The 22,268-nt window shown below is 49.6% G+C and overlaps 1 protein-coding gene across 1 annotated transcript in view; it reads right to left on the minus strand.

The window, feature by feature from the left end:
- Window positions 1-22,268, minus strand: part of LOC138453320 (ribonuclease H1-like) — a 607,996-nt gene that overhangs the window by 432,323 nt on the left and 153,405 nt on the right. The window contains exon 3 of the mRNA XM_069606028.1: window positions 9,057-9,166. Coding sequence (XP_069462129.1) covers window positions 9,057-9,166 — 110 coding nt within the window. The remainder of the gene's footprint in view (window positions 1-9,056; window positions 9,167-22,268) is intronic.

A 22,268-nucleotide genomic window follows, 5' to 3' on the forward strand; every position in this document is an offset into this window, starting at 1 on the left:
CCCACTCGTGGCACGAGCGCAGCTCTCTGCTGAGCGAGTCGGCGATGGTGTTTTTTATCCCTGCCAGATGAAACGGCACCAGAAACATCCCTTGGGCAACGGCCCAATGCCACAGATCCTGCGCCTCCTTGGACAGGGCTGGGGATCTGGTCCCGCCCTGCTTCCTGATGTAGACCATGGTGGTGGTGTTGTCGGTGAAGATCCTCACCACCTTGCCCTTGAGGGACGGAAGAAAGGACCTGAGGGCCCAAAACACTGCACGGAGCTCCAGGACGTTGATATGGAGGGACTCCCCCGTCGGAAGCCAAAGGCCTCTCGCGTGCAGATTTTCGGTGTGCGCTCCCCACCCTTCCAGGGAGGCATCCGTGGTCACTGTCTCCTGGTGGCCGGGGGTCTGGAAGTCCATGCCCGCCGTCAGATGCGCGCGGGTGCCCCACCACCGGATCGCTCGTCGGAAACTCTCGAGTGTGATCCTCTCCTCGAAGCTGCCCGTCGTCTGGATCCAACGCCCGTCCAGGAACTCCTGCAACGGGCGCATCCAGAGCCTGCACAGGCGGATGAGATAAATGCAAGATAACATCATTCCGAGGAGGGACTTGATGGACCTCACCCTGGCCGCGTCCGCAGCCCGCTGCACCTTGCCCAAGATGGCCCTCGTCCTTTCCTCCGACGGAGAGGCCAGAAGCGACACTGTCGAGCTTCGCTCCCAGAAACAGTGCAACTTGCGCGGGCACCAGGTGGGACTTGGTGTAGTTTATGGAGAATCCCAGGTCCGTGAGTAGTTGGACGGTCCTTGCCGTGTGCTCCATGGCGAGCTCCTTAGTCTTTGCTCGGATGAGCCAGTCGTCCAGGTAGGGGTAGACGTGGATCCCCTCCAGGCGCAGCCGCGCCGCCACCGGTGCGAGGCACTTGGTGAACACCCTGGGTGCCGACCTCAATCCGAAGGGAAGGGCTTTGAACTGGTAGTGACGCCCTTGGACCACGAACCTGAGAAACTTTCGGTGTCCCTTTAGGATGGGAATATGGAAGTAGGCATCCTCCAAATCCAACGACAGGAAATCGCCCTCCTCCAGTTGACCCAGGACGTGTTGGAGGGTGACCATCCGGAACTTCTGTGCCTTGATGAATTTGTTCAGTCGTCGTAGGTCCAGGATGGGACGCCATCCTCCCGTCTTCTTCACGAAGAAGTATCTTGAGTAAACTCCAGAGCCCCGAAGTCTCTTTGGGACGAGCTCGATGGCGCCCTTCTTGAGCATCACCTTTACCTCCAAGAGAAGTTGAGGGACGTGATGTTCTTTCCTGGCCACAGGGGGGACGCGCAGGCACTTCTTTAGAAACTCGAGCGCGTGACCCTGAGCTAGGGCGTCCAGCACCCAACGGTCGGTGGAGATGGACTCCCACACGCTGACGAAGCTCGCCAGCTGGCCTCCCACCGGGGTGCTTCGGTGGGGGCCCGACCCCACGGCCGGTTCAGTCCTGCTTCGACGAGAGGCTTTGCCGCCTTGTCCTCCTTGGCGACGACGGCGGGGTCCGCCTGACTTGCCTCGTCCCCTGTAAGCTTCCTGTGACGACGAACGGGCCGCTTGACGGTAAGTGGAAAATCCACCGCTGGAACCTTTGGAGGCACCCTGTTTGCCCCCGCCGCTCCGAAAGGGCGGCCGCCGCTGCTGGAGAACCCCAAGAGCCCGGGCCGTCTCCGTGTCCGCCTTGATGGCTTGAAGGGAATCGCCCACTGTTTTCCCAAACAGGTTGTTTCCGTCGAACGGCATGTCCAAGACACTGGTCTGCACGTCCTGACGGAAGTCAGTAGCCTTGAGCCATCCACGCCGCCTAAGGCACACGCCGTTGCCCAATTGGCGAAATCCAGTGTCAGCGATGTCCGTCGCAATCGTAATGGCGTGGTCAGACGCCACCTCTCCTTCCTGCAGGATCTCTAGGGCTTCCGCCCTCTTGTCGTCTGGTAGGAAGTCCAGTAGGGGGGCCAGTTTGTACCACAACTCCCTGTTGTATCGGGCTACGATAGCCAAGGAGTTGGCCGCCTTAATCGTCGTCGCTGGCGACGAGATGACTCTGCATCCCATCGTGTCTAATTTCTTTCCCTCGCCGTCCGGCGGGGAGGTCGACGTAGCGGCCGCGCCCCCCCAGCTTTCTTCCTGGCCGCCGCAGAAAACCGCCCGAGTCCGGGGTCGGCTGTGCCCAAAGGCACAAGGGGGCCGCGTCCGGGACCCGGTACTTCTTCTCGTACCGATTCCTTCTAGCCGGCGTTGTGGATGGGTTCTTGAGGAGGGCGAGGCCCTCATCCCAAATATCGTCTAGTAGAGGTACAGCGAGGACCGTCTTCCTCTTGGCCGTTGATAAAGGAAACCTTCCTTATCTTCCGGGCAGAGCTGGAAAAGCTCGGATGCCCTGGCGATCATGGAGTGAAACGATCCAATCTTGTCGGGTGGGGAAGCCTGGGTGGGAGGTGACGGGAGATCCTCGTCGTAAACCTCGTCGTCTGTACCCGTCGCGGCCGTGTCAGTCCCCGTATCATCCCCACGTGTGGTGGACGGGGAGGAGGGCTGAACAGGGCGCGATGGCTGAAAAGGAGGTGGAGGATGAATCCTTCTCTTAGGGGGAGGGCTCCCAAAAGGGTCTGGCTCCGGTTCCCCCGTCGGGAGCGGTTCCTTCGTTGGTGGTAACGGCAGTCTTGTCCTCATCTCCGAGCATAAGGACTGTATAGCCAACAAAATGGCCGCCGAGTTGTCTTGCGGCACTGGTTGAGGGGAGTCCGACGGGCGGTCAGGAGCCCCGTCGGCACCCTCGACATTCTCGTTGTCTCCTACCTCGGGGTCCCTCCCGACGGGCTGGTCTTCCACGCCAACGCCGTGGCTTAAGACTTCGATCAGCTCCTCCTCAGAGGTTGAGGCCAAATCCACAACGACCTCCTGCCCCCCCTTTTTCTTCTCCGTCGGAGGTTTCACGGGGGTCCTGTTGATGGGCATGAAAGAGGACTCCCTCCGCGGTGGCAGGGAGACTCTGGGCCCCGAGGTCGCCACCACTGGTGTAGCCTCCACAGGCTGAGCCAGGGCCGCCGCGACTGTCTCGATAGAGGCCTTAGCCGGGTGGATTAAGGCTTTCACCACCTTAGGTGTGCTCGCCGCCTTCTCCTTGGGGGGAGGGTCACCGTCTCGCTCCCCCTCCGATGGGGCCTTCGAGCTCGACCGGGGTCTCTCCAGGAGCTTCGCCGGGTGCTCGTCCTTCCTCTTACCCGAGCCATCCTCTTACCCAGGCCAGAGCGTTGGCTCGTGGTTGATGGCGCCGGGGAGGATGCGCCCTGCCTGGCGCCCATAGAGCCCGACCGTTCGGCGCTCCCGGTGCCAGCGGACTCGCGGTGCTTGGCCTTCTGTTGGACCCCCGTCGCCGGGGCGCCCTCAAAGGTCTTAGAAGACCGCTCGGACTTCTTCTCACCTGACGGGCTCTTTCCTTCCAGCCAGTTGGCGAGACGTTGATGGCGGTCCTTCATGGTCCGCTCCGACATATTGCCGCAAAACGCACAGTCCTTCTCCACGTGCGTCTTGTCCTCATGTAGGCAGTACAGGCAAAGGGAGTGTTCGTCCTCCTTAAAGACATTCTGAAGCTGGCATCCAGGGCAGACCCTGAACAGCTTTCCGGGCGTCGAGCTTCCCTTCTCCTGGGCCATGTCCGAGATGGGCCTGAGAAACTTCTGGAGTCCTCCAAAAGCGTGGCGCGACGAAATCTTCACCCTTGAGGGGCGTAGACGAATCAGACATGGGTCCCAGTTAATCGGATGAAGAAACGGTGGAGCTTGAGGCTCTTTTGACCGAAAAAAGAGCAATTGTTCTGAGAAAACACGTGAAAAAAAGCACTAACGCTCGAGAGCAATAGCACGAGGATCCCAACACTTGAACGTGCGATAAAAATCTGAAGATGGCTGGCAGAGGCAGGGCTTAGGTAGAGGGCAGTCATTGGCTGTGGTCAGTATGACGCAGAGATCAGTGATTGGTTACTACTACGAAAGACAGATCAGACACGAAACTGATACTGATTTTTTTCTTTACAGAGGATTCCCAGCCTGACGACAGGGAATATTCACGAGCATGTGAATCCATGCCAGACCCATGCTGGAGAAGGGGGTGTAGTCACCCGCTGCACAGGTTATCCTAGGAAACCCAAGTCACACTTTGCCATGATTGGCTGAGGTGGTTGTCCCGGCTGGACAACCCCCCTGCTTCATGATTGACAGCCAGGCTGTGTGAATGGGGGGTTTTACGCATAAAAGGCAGGTCTCTTGGGCTAGACGTCAGAGTCACCTCTGGAACAACAAGGAACCGAAGAGAAGCGGAGAGAACGACAGCTGCTGCAACTACCCCGTCCCGGTGAAGCCCTGCTGCAGTCCTGAGCTATCTACCCTTCGACGACTAAGAAGATCCAGTCCGGAGTCTTCTTCCCTTGAGCCTGGTGGGGATAACCAGCTCATCTTCTTCAGACAGAGGTCTCTGTCGTGGTCGAAATCGCTGCACACTGCTGTAGTGGTCCGGATAGCCACCTGCCGAGCCTCTCCTGTTTTAAGGAGCGCACCTTTCATTTCTTGTCGCTGCTGCCGGCTTCATCCCTGTGTGGTGCAGACCCCTTCAGACGTCCTCCTTCACAACGAAGCTCCAGGAATCGTGGGTCTGCGGGAAACCAACAGGAACAACTGCCAGGGCACCAGCTGCACCATTGGAATAAGGTACTGTGTCTGCTCGAGGAAACTGGGTGAATCCCTTTTCTTCATCCTCGAGGCTCGGCCTCGTCTTCCCTCCTTCTTATAACTTTTGCTTCCGAACATTGACAATATCAAAGTACTTTTGGGCTATGCTGAATCGTGAACTGTCCAACGGTGTGATCTTCGGCAACAGGTCTCCGTTGTCACTTAAACCTGGCTCCGGCCCTTTGACTTTTGAACTCAGGTTTCTGAGTGTTTCTCGATGCTGTCTGCCCAACCTAAATATTGCCTGTGATTTTTGCCTCCAACTCCCTCTGGGTATCTCAGGTGCTAAGTGTGTTTTTGCCCAGGTAGCATTTCATGTCACGGATATGCTTTTATTTAGTAGACCGAACTGTCAAAAAGTGATCGCAACCGTATCCGCGGTATCGTGTTTTGTTCATAACACTGGTTCATTCAAACACAGGGTACTTACCTTGAGACATACTGTACAAAGTGAATTGGCTAGTTGTAGTATATTTAAGGTGTGGTTTTGTTTAAAGGTTAATAGAAGTGTTGTGTTTATAACTGATGGTTTAAAAATAAATGTGCTTATATTTTTTACCTGAAACCTTGAGTCAGTGTTTGCTTGAGTCACAGTAATTGTGGTCCATTTGTGTAATCTCTGCTACTGCTCATATACTCTTGAGATAAGCCTGGCTGCTATGTTACTGCTACCACTAATTTAGTAGTACAGGCGTGTACCAAAGGTAAAACTTGTATTACCACCTGTGGTCTTAATCGTGTGTAGTGTGGTCCCTAAGGGCACTGCACGGGATTCTGCCTAACACCCACCCATGTTGGAACATACACCTCACCACCTTACCGCTCGACTGAACTCATCGAGAACAATTTTGTTTGCGAAGCTTCCAGACACCTGGATCCAGAAAGCGTCCAGGAACTCCGGATGGTGTCGCATCGGCAACCTGCAGATCTGGTTCAGGTAGATGCAGTGCCCCAGATAAGATTTTGAAGTGGGAGTAAAATGTATGTGACATCCAGCGGCGCATGCACAAACTGTATGGAAATCCTTACCGTACGGCAGCTTTCTGCATTGTGACAGAATACACCTTTTATTATTTCTCTAAGGTCTGGCCATTTGATCTCTCCTGTATATATTTAAAATGTTGAAATCGCAAAAACATAGCCGGCTTCAGAGAAATACATTCTGTTTCAGAGGTGGCTTGCAATTACATCCATGTAGATAAAAATCAAAAGTAGCCTTCTGGTTTGTGTCAAGTAACCTGACCTTTGCACTGCCCTCTGCTCTAAACCTGTGTGTAAATGTACACAGGAAAATAATAAAGCTGTCGTATTTGCAAGATTTTCATGCGTAAAAAGGCCTAGTACGCTCCTTATCTGGAGGCCTGTAGATCCACAATGGCATCATGCAGAGCAACGACATGATGGTCTGCACCGCAGTGCTCTTCAGTGCCAACAGGCGTTGCACATTGCCCAACAGGGCCACTATCACTATACGGTCCTCCGAGGGTGCAGCCAAGCAGGACACCATGTTGAGTCTAGCCCCCAGGAACAGCGCGTTCTGCGATGGTATCAAGCAGGACTGGATAGTTGACAGAGAACCCCAGATCTGCCCGCAGCCGACGTCCTCTGTGTTCGACGCCCAGTTCCCCTAACTTGGGCCAGATGAGCCAGTCGTCGAGGTACGGGTACACTAGTACTCCCTGTATGGGACACCACTGGTGCCACGCCCTTTGAAAAACACCATGGGCGCTGGCTTCAGTCTGAAGGGGAGGGCCTTGAGCCATTTCTCTTTTCAGGCTGTGGATGCGCGTTCCCCCTGGCCATGACTCTGCGGCCCACCAGAGGGGCGTGCCCCAGTTTCCATACCACTGGTCTAAGATGACTTCCCCCTGGGCCAGGTCGGTCACCGTTTCCTGCCTCTTCGTCTTCTCTGGCTTTTCCCACAGCTTTGCCGATTTCCTCTTTGAGGAGCTGAAACGATGGCCGGACTCACCTGCGCGGAGACCCTGACTCAAACTGGCCTTGTCTCGGGTCCCCATGGATGGAGCGCCCTCAAAGGACTTAGAAGCCTGCTCCTCAGACCGGCCGACCTGGGTGAGGCATGTCCCTGCTTGCCACTCTGGGCAGAGGCCTTGGCGTTGAGCCACGCCGCCAGCCTACTGTGATGATCCTTGACGGTTTGCTTGGAGAACCCAAGGCAGATTTCACAATCCGCTTCCCTGTGACCCGGATGGCGACGGAGGCACTGCAGGCATTTGTCCTCTACAAACACGTTCCGCAGTTGGAGCAGATTTTGAAGAGGGAGCTTACCTCCCTTTTCTCATCCAACATGGTCCAGAGTAGGCCGATGGCCTTCAGGAATCTTCAATGAAACGATTCTTGCCCTTGAGGGGAATTGAAATTCACCAAGGAGTGAAAGAGCACACTGGTTCTGTTTGACAAAAATAAAACTTAGCCGAAAAAAGCACAAAAACATAAAAAGCTCAGAGCAAAACACGAGGACTCCCAAAACGTCAACGTGTGGTAAAAATCCAAAGATTGCTGCCAGAGAAGGGGCTTACGGAGAGGGCAGTCATTGGTTGGGGGCAGCATGACCAAGAGTACAGTCATTGGTTTAGCGGAGAAAGACTAAGTGAAAGTGAAACTTTTTTCTTTTACCGAGGATTCCCGGCCTGACGACTGGGAATATGAGCATGTGAATCCATGCCAGACCCCATGCTGGAGAAACAATCTGGAGATGGTTTCTAAGGTCGGGGAATATACAAATATAGGGTTGGCCCCAAGTCCTGATTCTCCTTTTGCCCTCCATGTCAGGACAGAACAGCTAACAAGGATGAGACAAACAGGCACAACTATCAACTTTACCCACTACCAAGCATCCCTCGACAGCCATGACAACATCAACCATGTGTAAACCCCAACCTGACGCAATTGTGCATCAATACTATCCAACTACCACCCACACTCACAAGACGACCATCCTCAAACCAACCCCCCATATAAGCCAACCCACCAGCCAAAATGAGACCACTAGCGCCACACCATCAAACCCACACCCAAGCTAGTAAGTACAAGACGGAATGCACTAGACTGACATACACTAATCATGTGATTCTAAGCAGATTAACAAACATCAGAAACACTAATCTCTAACAGTTTCCCCAGGAGATGCACTGAATATCAAACAACCAACATAACACACAAAATAGTCAGACATAGGTATGGTGATTCACTTGCGTCATTCCAGGCATGCTGGTAATGACTAAACTGTACTGCGTCGCACACAGATGGCGCTATGAGTATGGGCATAGGTCACCGCGAGATAGAGCCACGCAGACCAGTTTGCATCAGACAGACTGGGATGTAGGGGCTGGCCCGAGTGATAACAAAGATGAGTTGTAGAGACTAACTAGCGCAACATATAGACAGAGATGAGACAGCCCTGTCATGCTGAACCTAGATCACTTTAAGGAAGACATCTGTCTAAAGCTTGACAGACAAAATTAGTGCCTTTCTCCAGACAACAATGCTAATAACCAACCCTACTAAAACCTCACCCCTTTTCATCCACCTCTCAAACCCTAACTAAACAAAACCATACCTCAAACCACAGCAACCTACACGCACTTCCATCACAACTACAACTCATCACACAGAGCCTTACACAACAGCACACGACGGATTCCGGCCAGATACTACAACCAAAAGCTCAGCCAACGGTGTTAACCAAACTGAAGCTGCCAACAGCACATCACAGCTTCCTTGCTTTTTCTCCAAACTTTGTCCTACTAATGTGCCCTAACCTACCCCATCCCTTTCTTTCAGATCCGCTGTACCGCCAGGGCACCACGACAGCTGTGAAAGTGTGCAGTATAAATATCCTTTAACCTGTCTCCATGCAGTGCCCAAGTCTCTGCCTGCGCCCTTATCAAAGCCAATCCGATACCCTCTCACCCACATACCGGCCTGCCTCAATGATGCCTCACAAACTTGTGGCAGCACTACACTGCTCCTGTGTCAATCTTGCCTCAGCATTTCTTCTAGACTACCCCCCCAACACTACTCCCCCCTTCACAATAGTCACTCCCACCTTGCACTTCACAGCCTGCCTCTTCAAACTGTATTTCACAAGAATAAAAAATTTTATATCAAATTTATGCATACCTTCCAAGAGGATTTCCTATTTTCGTGAACAGCGGTACTAACTATTGACATAACACATTTAACATATAACCATTTATTACTCACTTAATCTATTTTGGATACATGTGTGAAAGTGTGCCACATGCTCAATCTACTAAAAGGTTTAAAAAAACAAAATCACCTGCTGAGGAAGACTCTGCCTCACTCACAAAATCCCACGCTTCTTGTGAAGAGTAAAATTTTTTGTATCTTGCATTAGAATATTGGTTCACTTGTTCCGAGCAGTCTTCCCTAAAACACAAACGGTACAAGAACAATTCAGTTTCCAAAAATACAACAAAAAAAAAAAGCCACTGAGACAAAGCAGTATGAAGGTCAAATTACTTACCTGCAACACTAGTTAATTATGTTTAAAATTAGAATATGTACATCCCGTTTAATCAGACAGGCAGGATATCCTTCATTAGAGTCCATGCTCAATGGCCACTGTTCGTAGCATGGGCACCAAGTCGCTTATGTGACAAATGGACAATCTCCCCCAACAGGACTATGTCATGCCCCACATTTCCAAACCACAGTTATGTCCAGAGTTCACTTTTCCCCCATGCCCCAGGTTATGGCCAAGGGAGCATTATGAACATTGCCCGAAGCGGGGGTGGCGGGGGAGTTGGAGTTGCACCGGGGCCAAGATAGCCGCTCTTGGTTAGAGCTCCCGAGTCTGCGGCTGACCTGGATAAAAACATCCCTGCTTCGTAAAACATTTTGCTATCATATTACTGGAGCTGTGTTGCTGACACCCCCAGCTGTATTCCGGGTCATCTCTGGAGTTTAACTGGGCCCGGAGTGCAAAGATTTGCTGCATGCTTCTCCGACGCCTGTGAGCGACGATGCAAGCTGTGAACTGATGTGCCTTGGCAGGCCGTGAAATCCGGCAGAATATGCGCTGCGACCAGCGGGGCGTGTCCATCTACGGAGCCCTTCTATCCCTCCTCCCTCACTGCAGAGTGCGGACTTCCTGGATATGCCGGGGGCCAGTCCTGGGTGCCGATACACGGCCGCCCGCTCCATCTGCTGCGCAGGCTTCCTTGAGCCCTGGGGTGCGTCCCCGGGGCCTGCTGACCAGGTTGTATGCCCAGCCCCCTGCTGCTAGAGACGGACTGTGAGGGATTGGGACCCTTCTGCGTTACTCTTGGCCCTTGTTAAATCGTCCGGGTGGACCCGGCGAGTCTACAGTAATGCCCGAAACATCCGGACGCGCGGCTGGCTCCCCAAGGTGAGTGCAGACGCCTCAGATTGGCTGTGCCTGGTTGGTATGCTCAGTCTCAGGCGGCCAGCGTCAGCAGCCTGGTACCCCGCCCTGCCCGTAACCTTGGACCAAGCCCCCTCTCGTCCTGGGCCACCCTGGGCCTGCTGTGCTGTGCGGGGTCCCTGTGACATTGAATTTAGGTTAGTGGGGGTAGGCCTGGAACTCTTGCCGGACGCCCGCACTTTTGATCTGGGGTACCATTAGCTTGCCATCTACCCAAGACAGGTAAATCCACAACCGCATACATTGACTCCTACCTAGTGTCAACCCATCTCTGCGGTCTGGGGTAGACCTAAATCTACGTATAAGAGGGAGATAGATACTCTATACTCCAAACACAACTATCTTATAGAAGGTGATCTAACCCTGTCTCTCTCAATACCAAAAGTCCTGAAAAAATGGACATAGTGCTCCTAAAATGTAGATTTCAAAATTGTTTCAATTTATTATAGAACACAAAAATAAAACTAACACACCCGTAGAATCACAAAACGAATGATCACTCAATACAATATCACTTCAACAAGTGACCTTGTCAACTTTAATCATGAAAAAGCGTTCCCGTATGCAACAGAGGGCCACAAATTCAGCAACGATTTCCAAGTGATGGGAATACTACCACTAATAGGGCAAATGTACAACAAAGCACGAATAGAGGTAGAGGCCAAAGAGGGACAACAGACCAAGACAGAACAGAACTTTAGGTCAGGGCCCGAACCGGGGAGATTGGAACGACCAAATCTGTACTCGCAGCAGGTCACAGAATCAATGGTAGTCTATGTTTTGAGTGATTGTGAAGAGGCTACTTTGAACAAAGGCCTGAATTTCTTCATCACCAAGAAACACGATCCATTTGAGTTCAGGACAGAGTTCCATACCTTTATGAGAAAGGTTCATTTGAATGAATTCTTTTCCAATCAATTGGAATTCGAGAATACCGATCATAGCAGTCTCTGAAACAAGTCCACCTTTAATTCCCCCGTACATAGTTTTTCAGCAGAATCTCTCGTGTTTGAGAAACAGGTGTTGGAAGAAGTGTGAAAACTAGAGCGAATGTAAAGACAACACCATTCTAAGTGCAGTAATGAGCAACACAAATTAATGACTAAACGAGCCAAAAGTCAAGAAGTTGTAGTGCGACAGGCAGACAAATGAAGTGCCATTGTATTGATGTACCGCATAGACTATATTCAAGCATGTGCCAGGTTATATGAGTTATCCAATGTCAGTGATCCAACCCCAGAATTAATCAAGATCAAAGAAAAAGTACATAGTGCTTTAGATGCAAAAATGATTAGCAAACAAGAATCTGAATATTGGATTAGATAACAGGGTATGACCCACAGTCTTTTATATTTTACCTAAAATACATAAATGTTTGGGGAGTCCTCCTGGTAGACCAATTGTGTCAAGGGTCAGCTCGATCTTAGAAACTCTATCCAAATCGGCTTTTTACTACGAGACCCTCGGATGCCATTAACAAAATTGAAGGAATTGTGTTTACACCCAGCACCAATACGTTGCTAAATCTGGATATACAATTGTTAGACACCATGATACCACAGAGGGCCATCCTTTAGGTGATTGGGGAAGTTTTACACAACAGGACTGATGGTCATCCAGTGAGCAACAGATTCATTATGTGGTGCACTGAGTTTGCACACATCAAGACATTTTTCCAGTTTCAAGGGGTGTCTTAACAACAAATTGAAAGGACCGCCATGGGTGCAGCCATGTCACCAAAGTTGGCAAATGTATACGTTCTTTCAAAAAATCTGTCATTTATGGGGACAATAACCCTTAAAAACATCTACTTAAATGGCCAAGGTACATCAATGATGTATTCATAGTTTGAGATGGAACGAAGGAGGAAGCAGTAAACTGTCAATTGCATTAATTTACAAAACACATTTCTGAAGTTCACTAAAGAACTTGGGGGAACAGGAAACATTGCTTGGCCATCACAGTGTTTCATCATCTAGGGACTCTCAAAGTGAAGCAGTTCAGTAAAAGTACGGATAAGAATGTTTTACTTAATTTCTCGAGTCATCATGCCAACCATATAATGTACAATCTGCCGTTTGGGCAATTTTTAAGGGTAAAGAGAAATAGCCTGCTAACAGAATAATAGACAGACTGTTAGTGAGAGAATACCCGGCCAAATTAGTGAAGGGCTCGTCCAAACAAGCCTACAATAACCGTGAAGCTCTGGACCAAGAGGCTACCATCAAAAAGAACTGCTGTAGGGTTTGTCGACACTTTTTCCAACTTGTCATATAAGATTAAATCTGCAGTTAACAGGGTTGGGGAAGGGGAGAAAAGTGTACAATGACAAAGGAACAAGTTACTTACCTGTGACTGTTCTCCAGCATGGGTCTGGCATGGATTCACATGCTCATGAATATTCAACGTCAGGATAGGAATCCTCGGTAAAGAAAAAAGTAGTTTCATTTCTGAACTGTCTTTCTCCTAGCAACCAATCACTGGTCTCTGGGTCATAATGCCCCCAGAATCACTGCTCTCTACCTAAGCACCGCCTCCGACAACCATCTTCAGTTTGGTAGAAAGTAAAGTGGCAGTAGGAGCAAGAGAAGAGCCGCAGAGGGGTAGGTGGGAGTGTTTGCATGGGAATCCATGCTGGATAACAACAGTTACAGTTAAGTAACTTGTTCCTTCTCCAGCATGGGGTCTGGTATGGATTCACATGCTCATGAATAAAGAATACACAGCAGTACACACATGCACAACCACATGAGGTGGCAAGGCTCAACATAGCCATCTCTTACCTCTTCACCAGGCTCACCTTCAAGCAAACAGGTTGCGCAGCACTGCTTGGCCGACTCTGGACTCCTCCCTAGAATCCCTGTCGATGCAGTAGAATCTCGTGAAGGTGTGAGTCGACATCCACGTAGCAGCCCTGCAGATGTCAAGCAGAATCACACCAGACAGGAACGCCGTAGTTGCAGCGATCGCTCTGGTCGAATGGGCTCTCGGACAGCCAGGCAACGGTCGGTTTGCCAACTGGTGACAACGGGTGATGCAGCAGGGGAGCCACCTGGAAATGGAAGCCTTGGAGAGGGCCTTCCCATGGTTCACAGGGCCAAAGTTCACAAAAAGTTGCGACGTCTTCCGGAAACTCTTTGTGCGGTCCACATAGAACTTCAGCGCTCTAGCCACATCCAGCAAGTGCAAAGTCCCCTCAGCCGGCGACGAAGGAGTCGGGAAGAACACAGTGTTAGCGAGAATTCTCATTCTATGGCTATTTTCCCTCACCTAGTGAGTCCCCCAGCAGCTTTGCTGGATTTCTGGAGTTTATTTTTCCACTTGGTAAGAGTGTGAGCCTTTTTCCCCACTCTTACATGTGTTTTGCAATGTGTATTTTTATTGTTTGTATAATAGTGGGCTCTGGAGGACACCACTCCATGAACCCCACTTTTCATGTGTGTTACACAGCACCTTCCATGCAGTAACACAGGGTTGTCTTCGAGTCTTCCCACCGATTCCATTTTCTGGGGCCGACTACGGTCCCCCAGAAAACAGGTAAAGTTGCCATTTACTTTACGTAGTCATTTAAAACTACATACCCAGTACACCCCATCTTACATGGATTACTGGAAAGGGTTAACTCCTACCCTTTGTCTGTGCCTCTGAGCTTTCTTTTGCTCTTTTAACTTTCAGACTGGGCTGGTGGCAGTGGTATCTACCCTAAGTTTTCTACCACGATTATACTATATAAACATGGTACTGTTCCAGTCTATCATAGTAGCCTTGAACATACACCTGCTTGACCAAATACTCTCTTTTGGCTCCGGTCGGGTTTATTCGCCATTTCTTTTTATTAAAGTCCTTCTTGTGTTTTACTTTGCACGGCAAACCAGGTTTGCCTCCTTTGTTCACCGTCTTTTGGCGGGCTTCTTCCAAGAAGCTCTCCTCTTGGCGCCTGGGTATCTAGATGGGCTGTATGTGAGGGAGGGGTGTAGTCACCCCCTGCACAGGGTATCCTTGGAAACCCAAGTCGCACTTTGACATGATTGGCTAAGGTGGTTGTCCGGGCCCCCCTGCTGCGTGATTGACAGCCAGGCTGTGTGAATGGGGGATTTTCACATAAAAGGCAGGACTCTTGGGCTGGAAGTCCGAGTTGCCACTGGAACTGCAAGAAACTGAAGAGAAGCGGAGAATAAGACGGCTGCTGCAACTACCGAGTCCCGGTAAAGCACTGCTGCAGTCCTGAGCTATCTACCCTTCAAAGTCAAGAGAAGATCCAGTCTGGAGTCTTCTTCCCTTGAGCCTGGTGGGGATAACCAGCTCATCTTCGTGGTCGAAATCGCTGCACACTGCTGTAGTGGTCCGGATAGCCATCTGAAGAGCCTCTCCTGTTTTTAAGGAGCGCACCTTATTCACCGTCACTGCTGCTGGCTTCATCCCTGTGTGGTGCAGACCCCTCCAGATGTCGTCCTTCTTGCCGAAGCTGCAGGAACTGTGGGTCTGCAGGAAACTACCAGGAACAACTGCCGTGGCACCAGCTTCTTCAATGAATAAGGTACTGTGTTCTGCTTGGGGAAATCGGGTGAATCCCTTTCTCTCCTCCTACAAGGCTTGTCCTGATCTTCCCTCCTTTTTATAACTTTTGCTTCCTCCATTGACAATATCTAAGTACTCCTGGCTACGTTGAATCGTGAACTGTCCGACTTTGTGATCGACAACAGGAACCCGGTTCCACTCGACACTGGCTCCGGCCTATTGACTCTTGAATTTCTGTCCACGAGTGTTCTCTGATTCGGTCTGCCTTGACGAAAGTATTGCCTATGATTTTTTCTCCAAACTCTCTCTGGGTATCTCAGGTGCTAAGTGTGTTTTTGCCCCGGTAACATTTCTTGCTGCGGATACGCGTTTCTTTAGTAAGACCGAACTGTCAAAAGTGATCGCATATGTATTCCCGGAAACTTCTTTTGTTTCACAACACTGGTCCGTTAAAAAATAGGGTACTTACCTTGAAGTTATACCGTACAAAGTGAATTGGTTGTAGAGTATTTTACGTGTGGTTTTGAATTAATAGAAGTGTTGGGTTTATAACAAACGGTTTAAAAATAAATGTACTTCTATTTTTTACCTGAAACCTTGAGTCAGTGTTTGCTTGAGTCACAGTAATTGTGGTCCCTTTGTGTAATCTCTGCTACTGCTCATATACTCTTGAGAGAAGCCTGGCTGCTCCGCTACTGCTACCACTTTAACATAGTAGTACAGGCTTGTACCAAAAGGTAAAACTTGTATTACCACTTCTTGTCTTAATTGTGTGTAGTGGTCCCCAAGGGCACTGCACAGGATTCTGCCTAACAGCAGCCACGCGTGGGGAACCAGGTAAATGCAAGATGCCATCATGCCTAGCAAACGCATCGCGCACCCTTATGTGGCGACCGGACAGATATTGAGGAATTTCGAATTCTTTCCTCTGATGGAAAGGCCAACCCATCTTGGGTGTTTAGGATAGCTCCTAGGAACTGCTTTGGAGGTGCTTGGCACCAGGCTTTATTTTTTTCTCGTTGATCGAGAAGCCTAATTGGAAGAGGAGGTTGATAGTTCTTTGGATGTTTAGTCTGCAAATCATGGGGGACCCCCCTGTAATGAGCCAGTCGTCCAGGTAAGGGTACACTGGGATTGCTTCCCTGCGGAGGTGCGCCGCCACCACCGCCAGTACCTTGGTGAATACCCTTGGAGCCGAGGCTATACCGAAGGGTAGCACCTTGAATTGGTAGTGCTGGTTGTCTATCTTGAAGCGCAAGAATCTTCTGTGTGCTGGGAACATTGAAATATGTAAATCGGCATCTTAGATATCCAATGTTGCCATGTAATCCTTTTTTAGAAGTGGGATTACCTCTTGCAATGTAGTCATGCGGAATTTTTGTGGTTTGACATACTTGTTTGCAGGGCGCAAGGCACAAGTCTAATACTAAAAATTATTGTTTCCCCTCTGACCTGAGGGTTTATTTGTGAGTTGGCCGAGAGACTTAAATGTCTCGTACTCGTCTTTAGCTGTCTTTAGGGCTTCCTCTACTGCCTTGCCGAATAGAACGTTGTGCTCTACTGGCATGTCTATGAAGGTGGCTTGAGTCTCGGGTGTGAATCCCAACTGCCTTAGCCAAGCGTGGCGCTTTATTACTGTGCCTTCGGCTATTAATCTACCCGCATGATCTGCTGCATCACAATTTGACTTAAGGATGCATCCAGATACAGACCTTCCGTCGGATGCAATCTGGGCCAACTGATCTTTTAGTGGTTCAGGTGCCGAGGCTACCAGTGCAGCTACTTGTTCCCACTGGTGGCAGTTATAGCTTGCTTAAAGAGTGGTACTGTTAGCAATGCGTGGCTGATAGGCTGCTGTGGAGGCAACTTTCTTACCTAGAGCATATATTCTTTTGCTCCCTTTGTCGGGAGGTGTTTCTGAAGAAGCTAGTGGTGTACCTGCCCTCTTTCTGGTGGTTGTTACTACCAGGGAGTCAGGTTTTAATTGGCCACTTATGTACATGGGATCGGAGGGTGCGGCCCGGAATAATTTTTCCACTCGTCGGTTGACTGCCCGAGTAAGATTTGGTGTTACCAGTGAGGGGTCAATTCTACGCTGGATAGATTTTAATATTGGAATGGCTTGGGTAATGGCTCTCTTGTACCCTAGGATTTCGTCTGTGAAATCCACATCTTCTTGGACAACCTGTGTGTCTGGCTGAAAATGAGCTGCTGCTTTAGCCAGTACCTCATTTACGAGTGGCTGACTGTCAATCGGCGAGTCATGCACCGGGGGATCCTTAGGAATAGGGCAGTCAAGATTGTAGGTCTCTGCCTCATCTTCCTCTTGCTGGTCCTCATCCCCATAATAAGAAACCTCTGTCTGGTTCTTCCAGCATATGTGTTTCTGTCTGCTCTCCATATGACTCTGGATGTTAAGATTCAGCTAGCAAGGGGTTTGAAACCAAGCCTTGCGCCGGAGCCTCAGAGCAGAGTCTTTTAGAAGGGGGGTTGAGAGTCCTTGGATCCCGAAGGGGGGAGAAGTAGCTGGTGTGTTAGTATAGCTATGGAAATAATTTGGGTCTTTTTCATAAAAGTAAAAAAATAAAATAAATAAAAAGACATCCTTCTCATTACCCTATCAATCTCTTCTGAGTTCCATTCCTTGGAACTGGGAATAAATCTCTCCTGTTTTGGTTCCTCCTCAATGTCCATCATGCGGAGTGGGAGGGACAATTTTACTCTAGGAGCAGTGTCATGGATCTTGGACCCTTCTATCACCTCAGGGGCCTTCCATTTGTTCTTATGGTGTTCTGGGGGTATCTTGTGTGGTTTATCCCCGTTCCCGTGACTAGAGGAATGTTTTCCTGAAATTTTAGGGGTTTCCGAGGGTTTCGACGTATCGCGTCGAGGTTCGTAGGTTGTCTTTGGCGCGTCGCGTCGAGATTCGAAGGTGGTAGAAGAAGGGTGCCGAATCTCTGTAGTCCACACTACACGCTTTGACTTGGGGGCATGGAGGTCTGAGTCTTCGACGATCGAGCCTCTACAACTATTGGGAGTGCGGCACCTTTGTCAACCGTGGACAGTTGGTCTTTGTCATGTGGCGACCGAGAACGTGAACGCCCAGAGGACACAATCTTTGGACCGATCTCTCGGTGCCTTCTTTTGCCGATCACTCGACACACGTGTCGAGTCACGGCTGGGGCTTGTGCGTTTGGAGGGAGTGGTGTGGGTTGCGCCTCTGCCGCCGGGTGTAGTCCCTATAACTGGGCCGCTGGCCAGTCTGCGGTCGGGGGCTTGTGCGTGGGTGTCTGAAGTCATCCTTCTGACCTCGCCGTCTATACGCGTCGGCATTGCTGCAATCGCTAAAGGTCCGTTCGGCGTCCATGGCCTCTCGTTGCCTGGCGTAGTGGGCCCAGCGTTTAGTGGAGCGGTCTTTAAATGTCTTCGGCTTGAAGAGCTTACAATCTCGACACTTAGCTTCGGGATGGTCTCGTGGGAGACACAAATTGCACGTGTTGTGCTCATCTACCCAGGGGAACTTCCCGTTACACTTCTAGTACTCTCCATATGTATCATTTGGCAGCGGGCGGGTACATGTAGGAAATAATGTGCGGTAGCCTATATGACCAATCCCACTCTCCCTAATTGTAAAGGGCCGAGGCCAGAGGCCTTCCGAGGCCTAAAGTCTGTCTAGCTTCCTCGATCTTCACCGGCATCAATCTTTGGCATAGGGTTGAAAGAACGGGGAATTTTTAACAATTTTGTATAATTGGCTAATGCCAAGGGAACTCTGCAATATGCGTCACACTGGAATGACAGAAAAAAACAATCTGAGGATCCTACACGCGTGAGGGATCATGGGTACATGGGACATCACACTAGGGATAGTATTACTGGCACGCCCTAGTTCGATGCCCCTTTTTCGAGTTTCGAAAAACAAACTGTAATACTCAGCTTCCACTAGATGTCAGCCTATGCACAGCATGTGATCTAAGCAGATTCCACAAGCCTCAGAAATATAATTTACTAACCCCCCCTAAAAAACGTGATGGTTTTTTCAAAAACAAATTTGCAGCAAAAAACCCAGAGAAAAAACATCCCGCGATGAAAGGACGGCGTACCTGCTCCTATATAGCGCCAGTGGTAAACTCAACGGCACTGGAGACCCCGTGCATGGAAGTTTCAAGATCTGCACAAACTACCTCGTCAAGGTTAATAGCAGCCCAGGTGCACGGTTCCCCGATCCAGGAGGCTAATGAAAAAGAAGCCCAAACTGGCCATGTGGAAATTGTTAATCAATGGAGGCGTGGCCTTGAATACACGGTCACAACAAAAAATATCCAAATGAAGATTAAAGAACATTTTGGAAAAAAAGAGACAAGAGTCTGAATGATGCCGCAGAGATAAGAGGACAGCTGGGGGACTCCAATATCTAGATCAGAGGTTGAGGGCCCCCAGGCTGCAAGCTCAAGTCAAGCTCAAGTGATCCCGTGTAGAGGACGAGTGTTCTCAGAAACCGAGGAGGAGATAGAGGCCCAAGGAGGGCCCTCTAGTGCAAGAAGGGAATTCAAGAAGGCGAGCCCAGCACCAGAAAGGGAGAAGGAGAGCCAGAAAGATTACCAGTCGGACGAGTCTACCTTAAAGGCACTACATTTTGTGAAGAACTCTTTAGTGTCAGGGTTTGAACTGTGTAAGGGGGAGGTCCAGAGTCAAGCCGGAATCCTCCTTGAACTAACGGCTAAATGCGACTCCTCAAGATCTATAATCCCCACAGTAAATTACATCAGACTCGAAGTAGCTAAGCAGGGTCTTGACATTTCCTCCATTGGAGAGACTTTCTCTAGCGAATAGAAAGGAAGAAGCAACGTCAAGATCCCAAATTCGAGAACTACTGCAAACTATGCACTCCCGTCTCGGACCACAAGAGAAAGGGATGGTTGAACCAGCAGAAAGCTCAAGAATTTACGATGACACCCCACTATCATCCACCTTGGAAGAATTCATGAGATTGGCCCAGGTGGCTGAAGATCAAGTGGAGGAGTCAAGCGAAAACAGGAGGGTAATCAGTGAAATCCAATTTCGGGGAAAATGTGGCCACCGGAGACCCCGATTGGACTGCTGTAAGTATCCAAAACTATAGGAGACGGAGAAGATTGAAAAGAAAAGAAGGTGGTAAAAAGGGGCAGAAGATTGCCCGGAATAGCTCAAAAGAACAAGGAAAAAAAAATGAAAAAAAATGCAGGAATACACAACTTTGTGAGTAACATCACATTGCCAGCTGCCGATGGGCTCGTAGATACCCTAAAGGGAGACAACCATAACCATGTAACATCGAAGTCCACGATGGAGTCTGGCTTGCACGCCAACAAGCCCTCCCCCCCCCCAGGCCGAGACAAACCCAGGTCTCCGAGAAACATCAGAATACATCCAGAGAACTCAATCCAGGTCAAGACTCCAACAATACTACTGGTAACTTAAAACCAAGGGAGAGGGGCATTCCCCCTCAGCATGAAGGGGGGGGGGCTCAAGTTGCTTGGTCAATTGAGGGGGACCTTAAAGAGAAAAACGTGAAGCCAGCCCCAATCTTTCAAGAGATGCACCGTGGTTAAGAGTGCGGACATGGACGCAAAAGGAGTCAAATTGAAATTAGCGCTGATCTTCTCAGCAGCATCCAAGAAAGCAGCAAGTTCAGTGGTTGACAGTGAAATCAATCATTTCCAATGTGGCGACATCTGAAAAGGGAGAAGGCAAGTTCCAGACAATCCAGGGGACATGGAATGGGTCAGCAAAAATCGAAGGAGATCGCGCAAATGCAAAGGGCGAACGCACAGTTGCGCAATAGTAAGATCATGCAATGGGAGGAAGCCACAACAGGCTTTGAAGCGCCAAGACTCTGGCTAAAATCCACACGAAAGAATAATCAATACAAGTCCCTCAGTAGAAGCACGATTGTGTTCAAGAAAATCAAGAGCCTGTATTTAATGGCATTTGGACATAGAATATGTCAGATTTCCAGAACGTAAAAACTCATTCAAGGTGGAGCTGGGGCTGAGTTTGATAAAGGCATATGAAGCAATCCTAATAGCCTCCAGGGCATTAGAAGTACAAGGACTGTAAGTGGACAAAGAACCCACTGAAACAATCCCGGATGGAGCCAATCAGCAGCAGGAGCCCATAAGTGCAAGTCCACAGAATCAATAAAGAGGTCCTTTGGGACGAAGAAACGAAGGTTTGGCGGATAAGGAGAGTCCTTAAGAGAAGAACAGGTGGTAGCCGCCCATCCTGAAATCCTAGCCCAAGTCCTAACATGTATAGGCTTGGGTTCGAGACCACTTTAGTCAAACAGGCCTCCATGTGGCGAGTTGTAATATGCAGGGTTCCAGCATTTTTAGTGAGAGACTACCTTCTGGGTAAGATGGATATTTTGGTTGTTCAAGAAACCTGGCTGGTCAACGCAATAGAGATAGAGATAGAGGGCTTCACCACTCACTGGTTGCCAGCCAGTCAAGCAGGCGGGCTCTTACTAGCATTCAAAAACAGCTCAGTGAAGGCGACCACCTGATATTGAAGAACGAAGTAGGCATCCTGGCCAGTGCGATCCATCTTAACTTAGAAATACCAAACCCAATGGTAGTGGTGATAGATGTGTACTGGAACCCCGCCTCTTCCTCACTTGAAGCATTTCTGGCTATTTTAGGTGCCTTAATGACAATAGTTAAGGCAGAAATGGGAAAGGCCAATATAATAGTGGCAGGGGATTTTAACTCCGTATGTGTCCAGCAGCCAAGTGGGAAGGCGAGAGCAGTGAGAGGAAAAAAAAAAAAAGTCTCAAGGATAGGGCAGCAATGGCTGGCTTTCATGAGCTTGTGTGACCTAAACGGGAGCTCGAAGGGGGGAAAAGGGATCCCTATGACATGGAGGCCGGGCGATCAATCCAGGTTAGATTTCACCTTCCCAGACCTACCAGGACTTCCTCAGATGTTGTACAGACAGGAACTGGAGGGGGTTAAAGGAAGAGTTAGGCTAGTAAAATACGGGGTTGGGGGAAAAATACATTTCATAGAGAACTAAGAGTCCCAAACTCCACTATAGTAGAGTACTGCCGGCCAAATAATTATATTAACTTTAGCTGGTCAACCGTGGCACCAAAAATGCCATCTATTGGAGTTAAGCAACACAGGTTCGATGAAGAGTTAAGGTCTAAAAAAGAAAAAAAAAAAAAAGCAATAAGAAGAGAGCTACGCAGCCTGAGAAAGCTGAAATTGGGCCCAGAGCTGTATAAAAAGGAAGCAAACGGCATTAGGAATAACTATAGGCACTTGTCCAAAAACCATAGACTGGCTCAGCTCCAAAATGACGGGGAACAGATGTTAAAGCTTCTAACGGAGACGAACACTGGAGGTTTTTGGTCGGTCATTGGCCAATTGGACTCTCAGTCAAACCGCTCTCTGTGCAATTTGGTCACGGAAAGCAAATGGTTGGAACATCTCTCAAGAATCTTTAAGAAGCCCAAAGAGGAACAGAAGATCGAGCCACTGGACATTGAATGGGCTTGGACTTTGGCCGAGGAGGAAATCTTGGGAG

Source organism: Ambystoma mexicanum, chromosome 4p, assembly GCF_040938575.1.
Source record: "Ambystoma mexicanum isolate Mex_15411 chromosome 4p, UKY_AmexF1_1, whole genome shotgun sequence".
Taxonomy (NCBI): Eukaryota; Metazoa; Chordata; class Amphibia; order Caudata; family Ambystomatidae; genus Ambystoma; species Ambystoma mexicanum.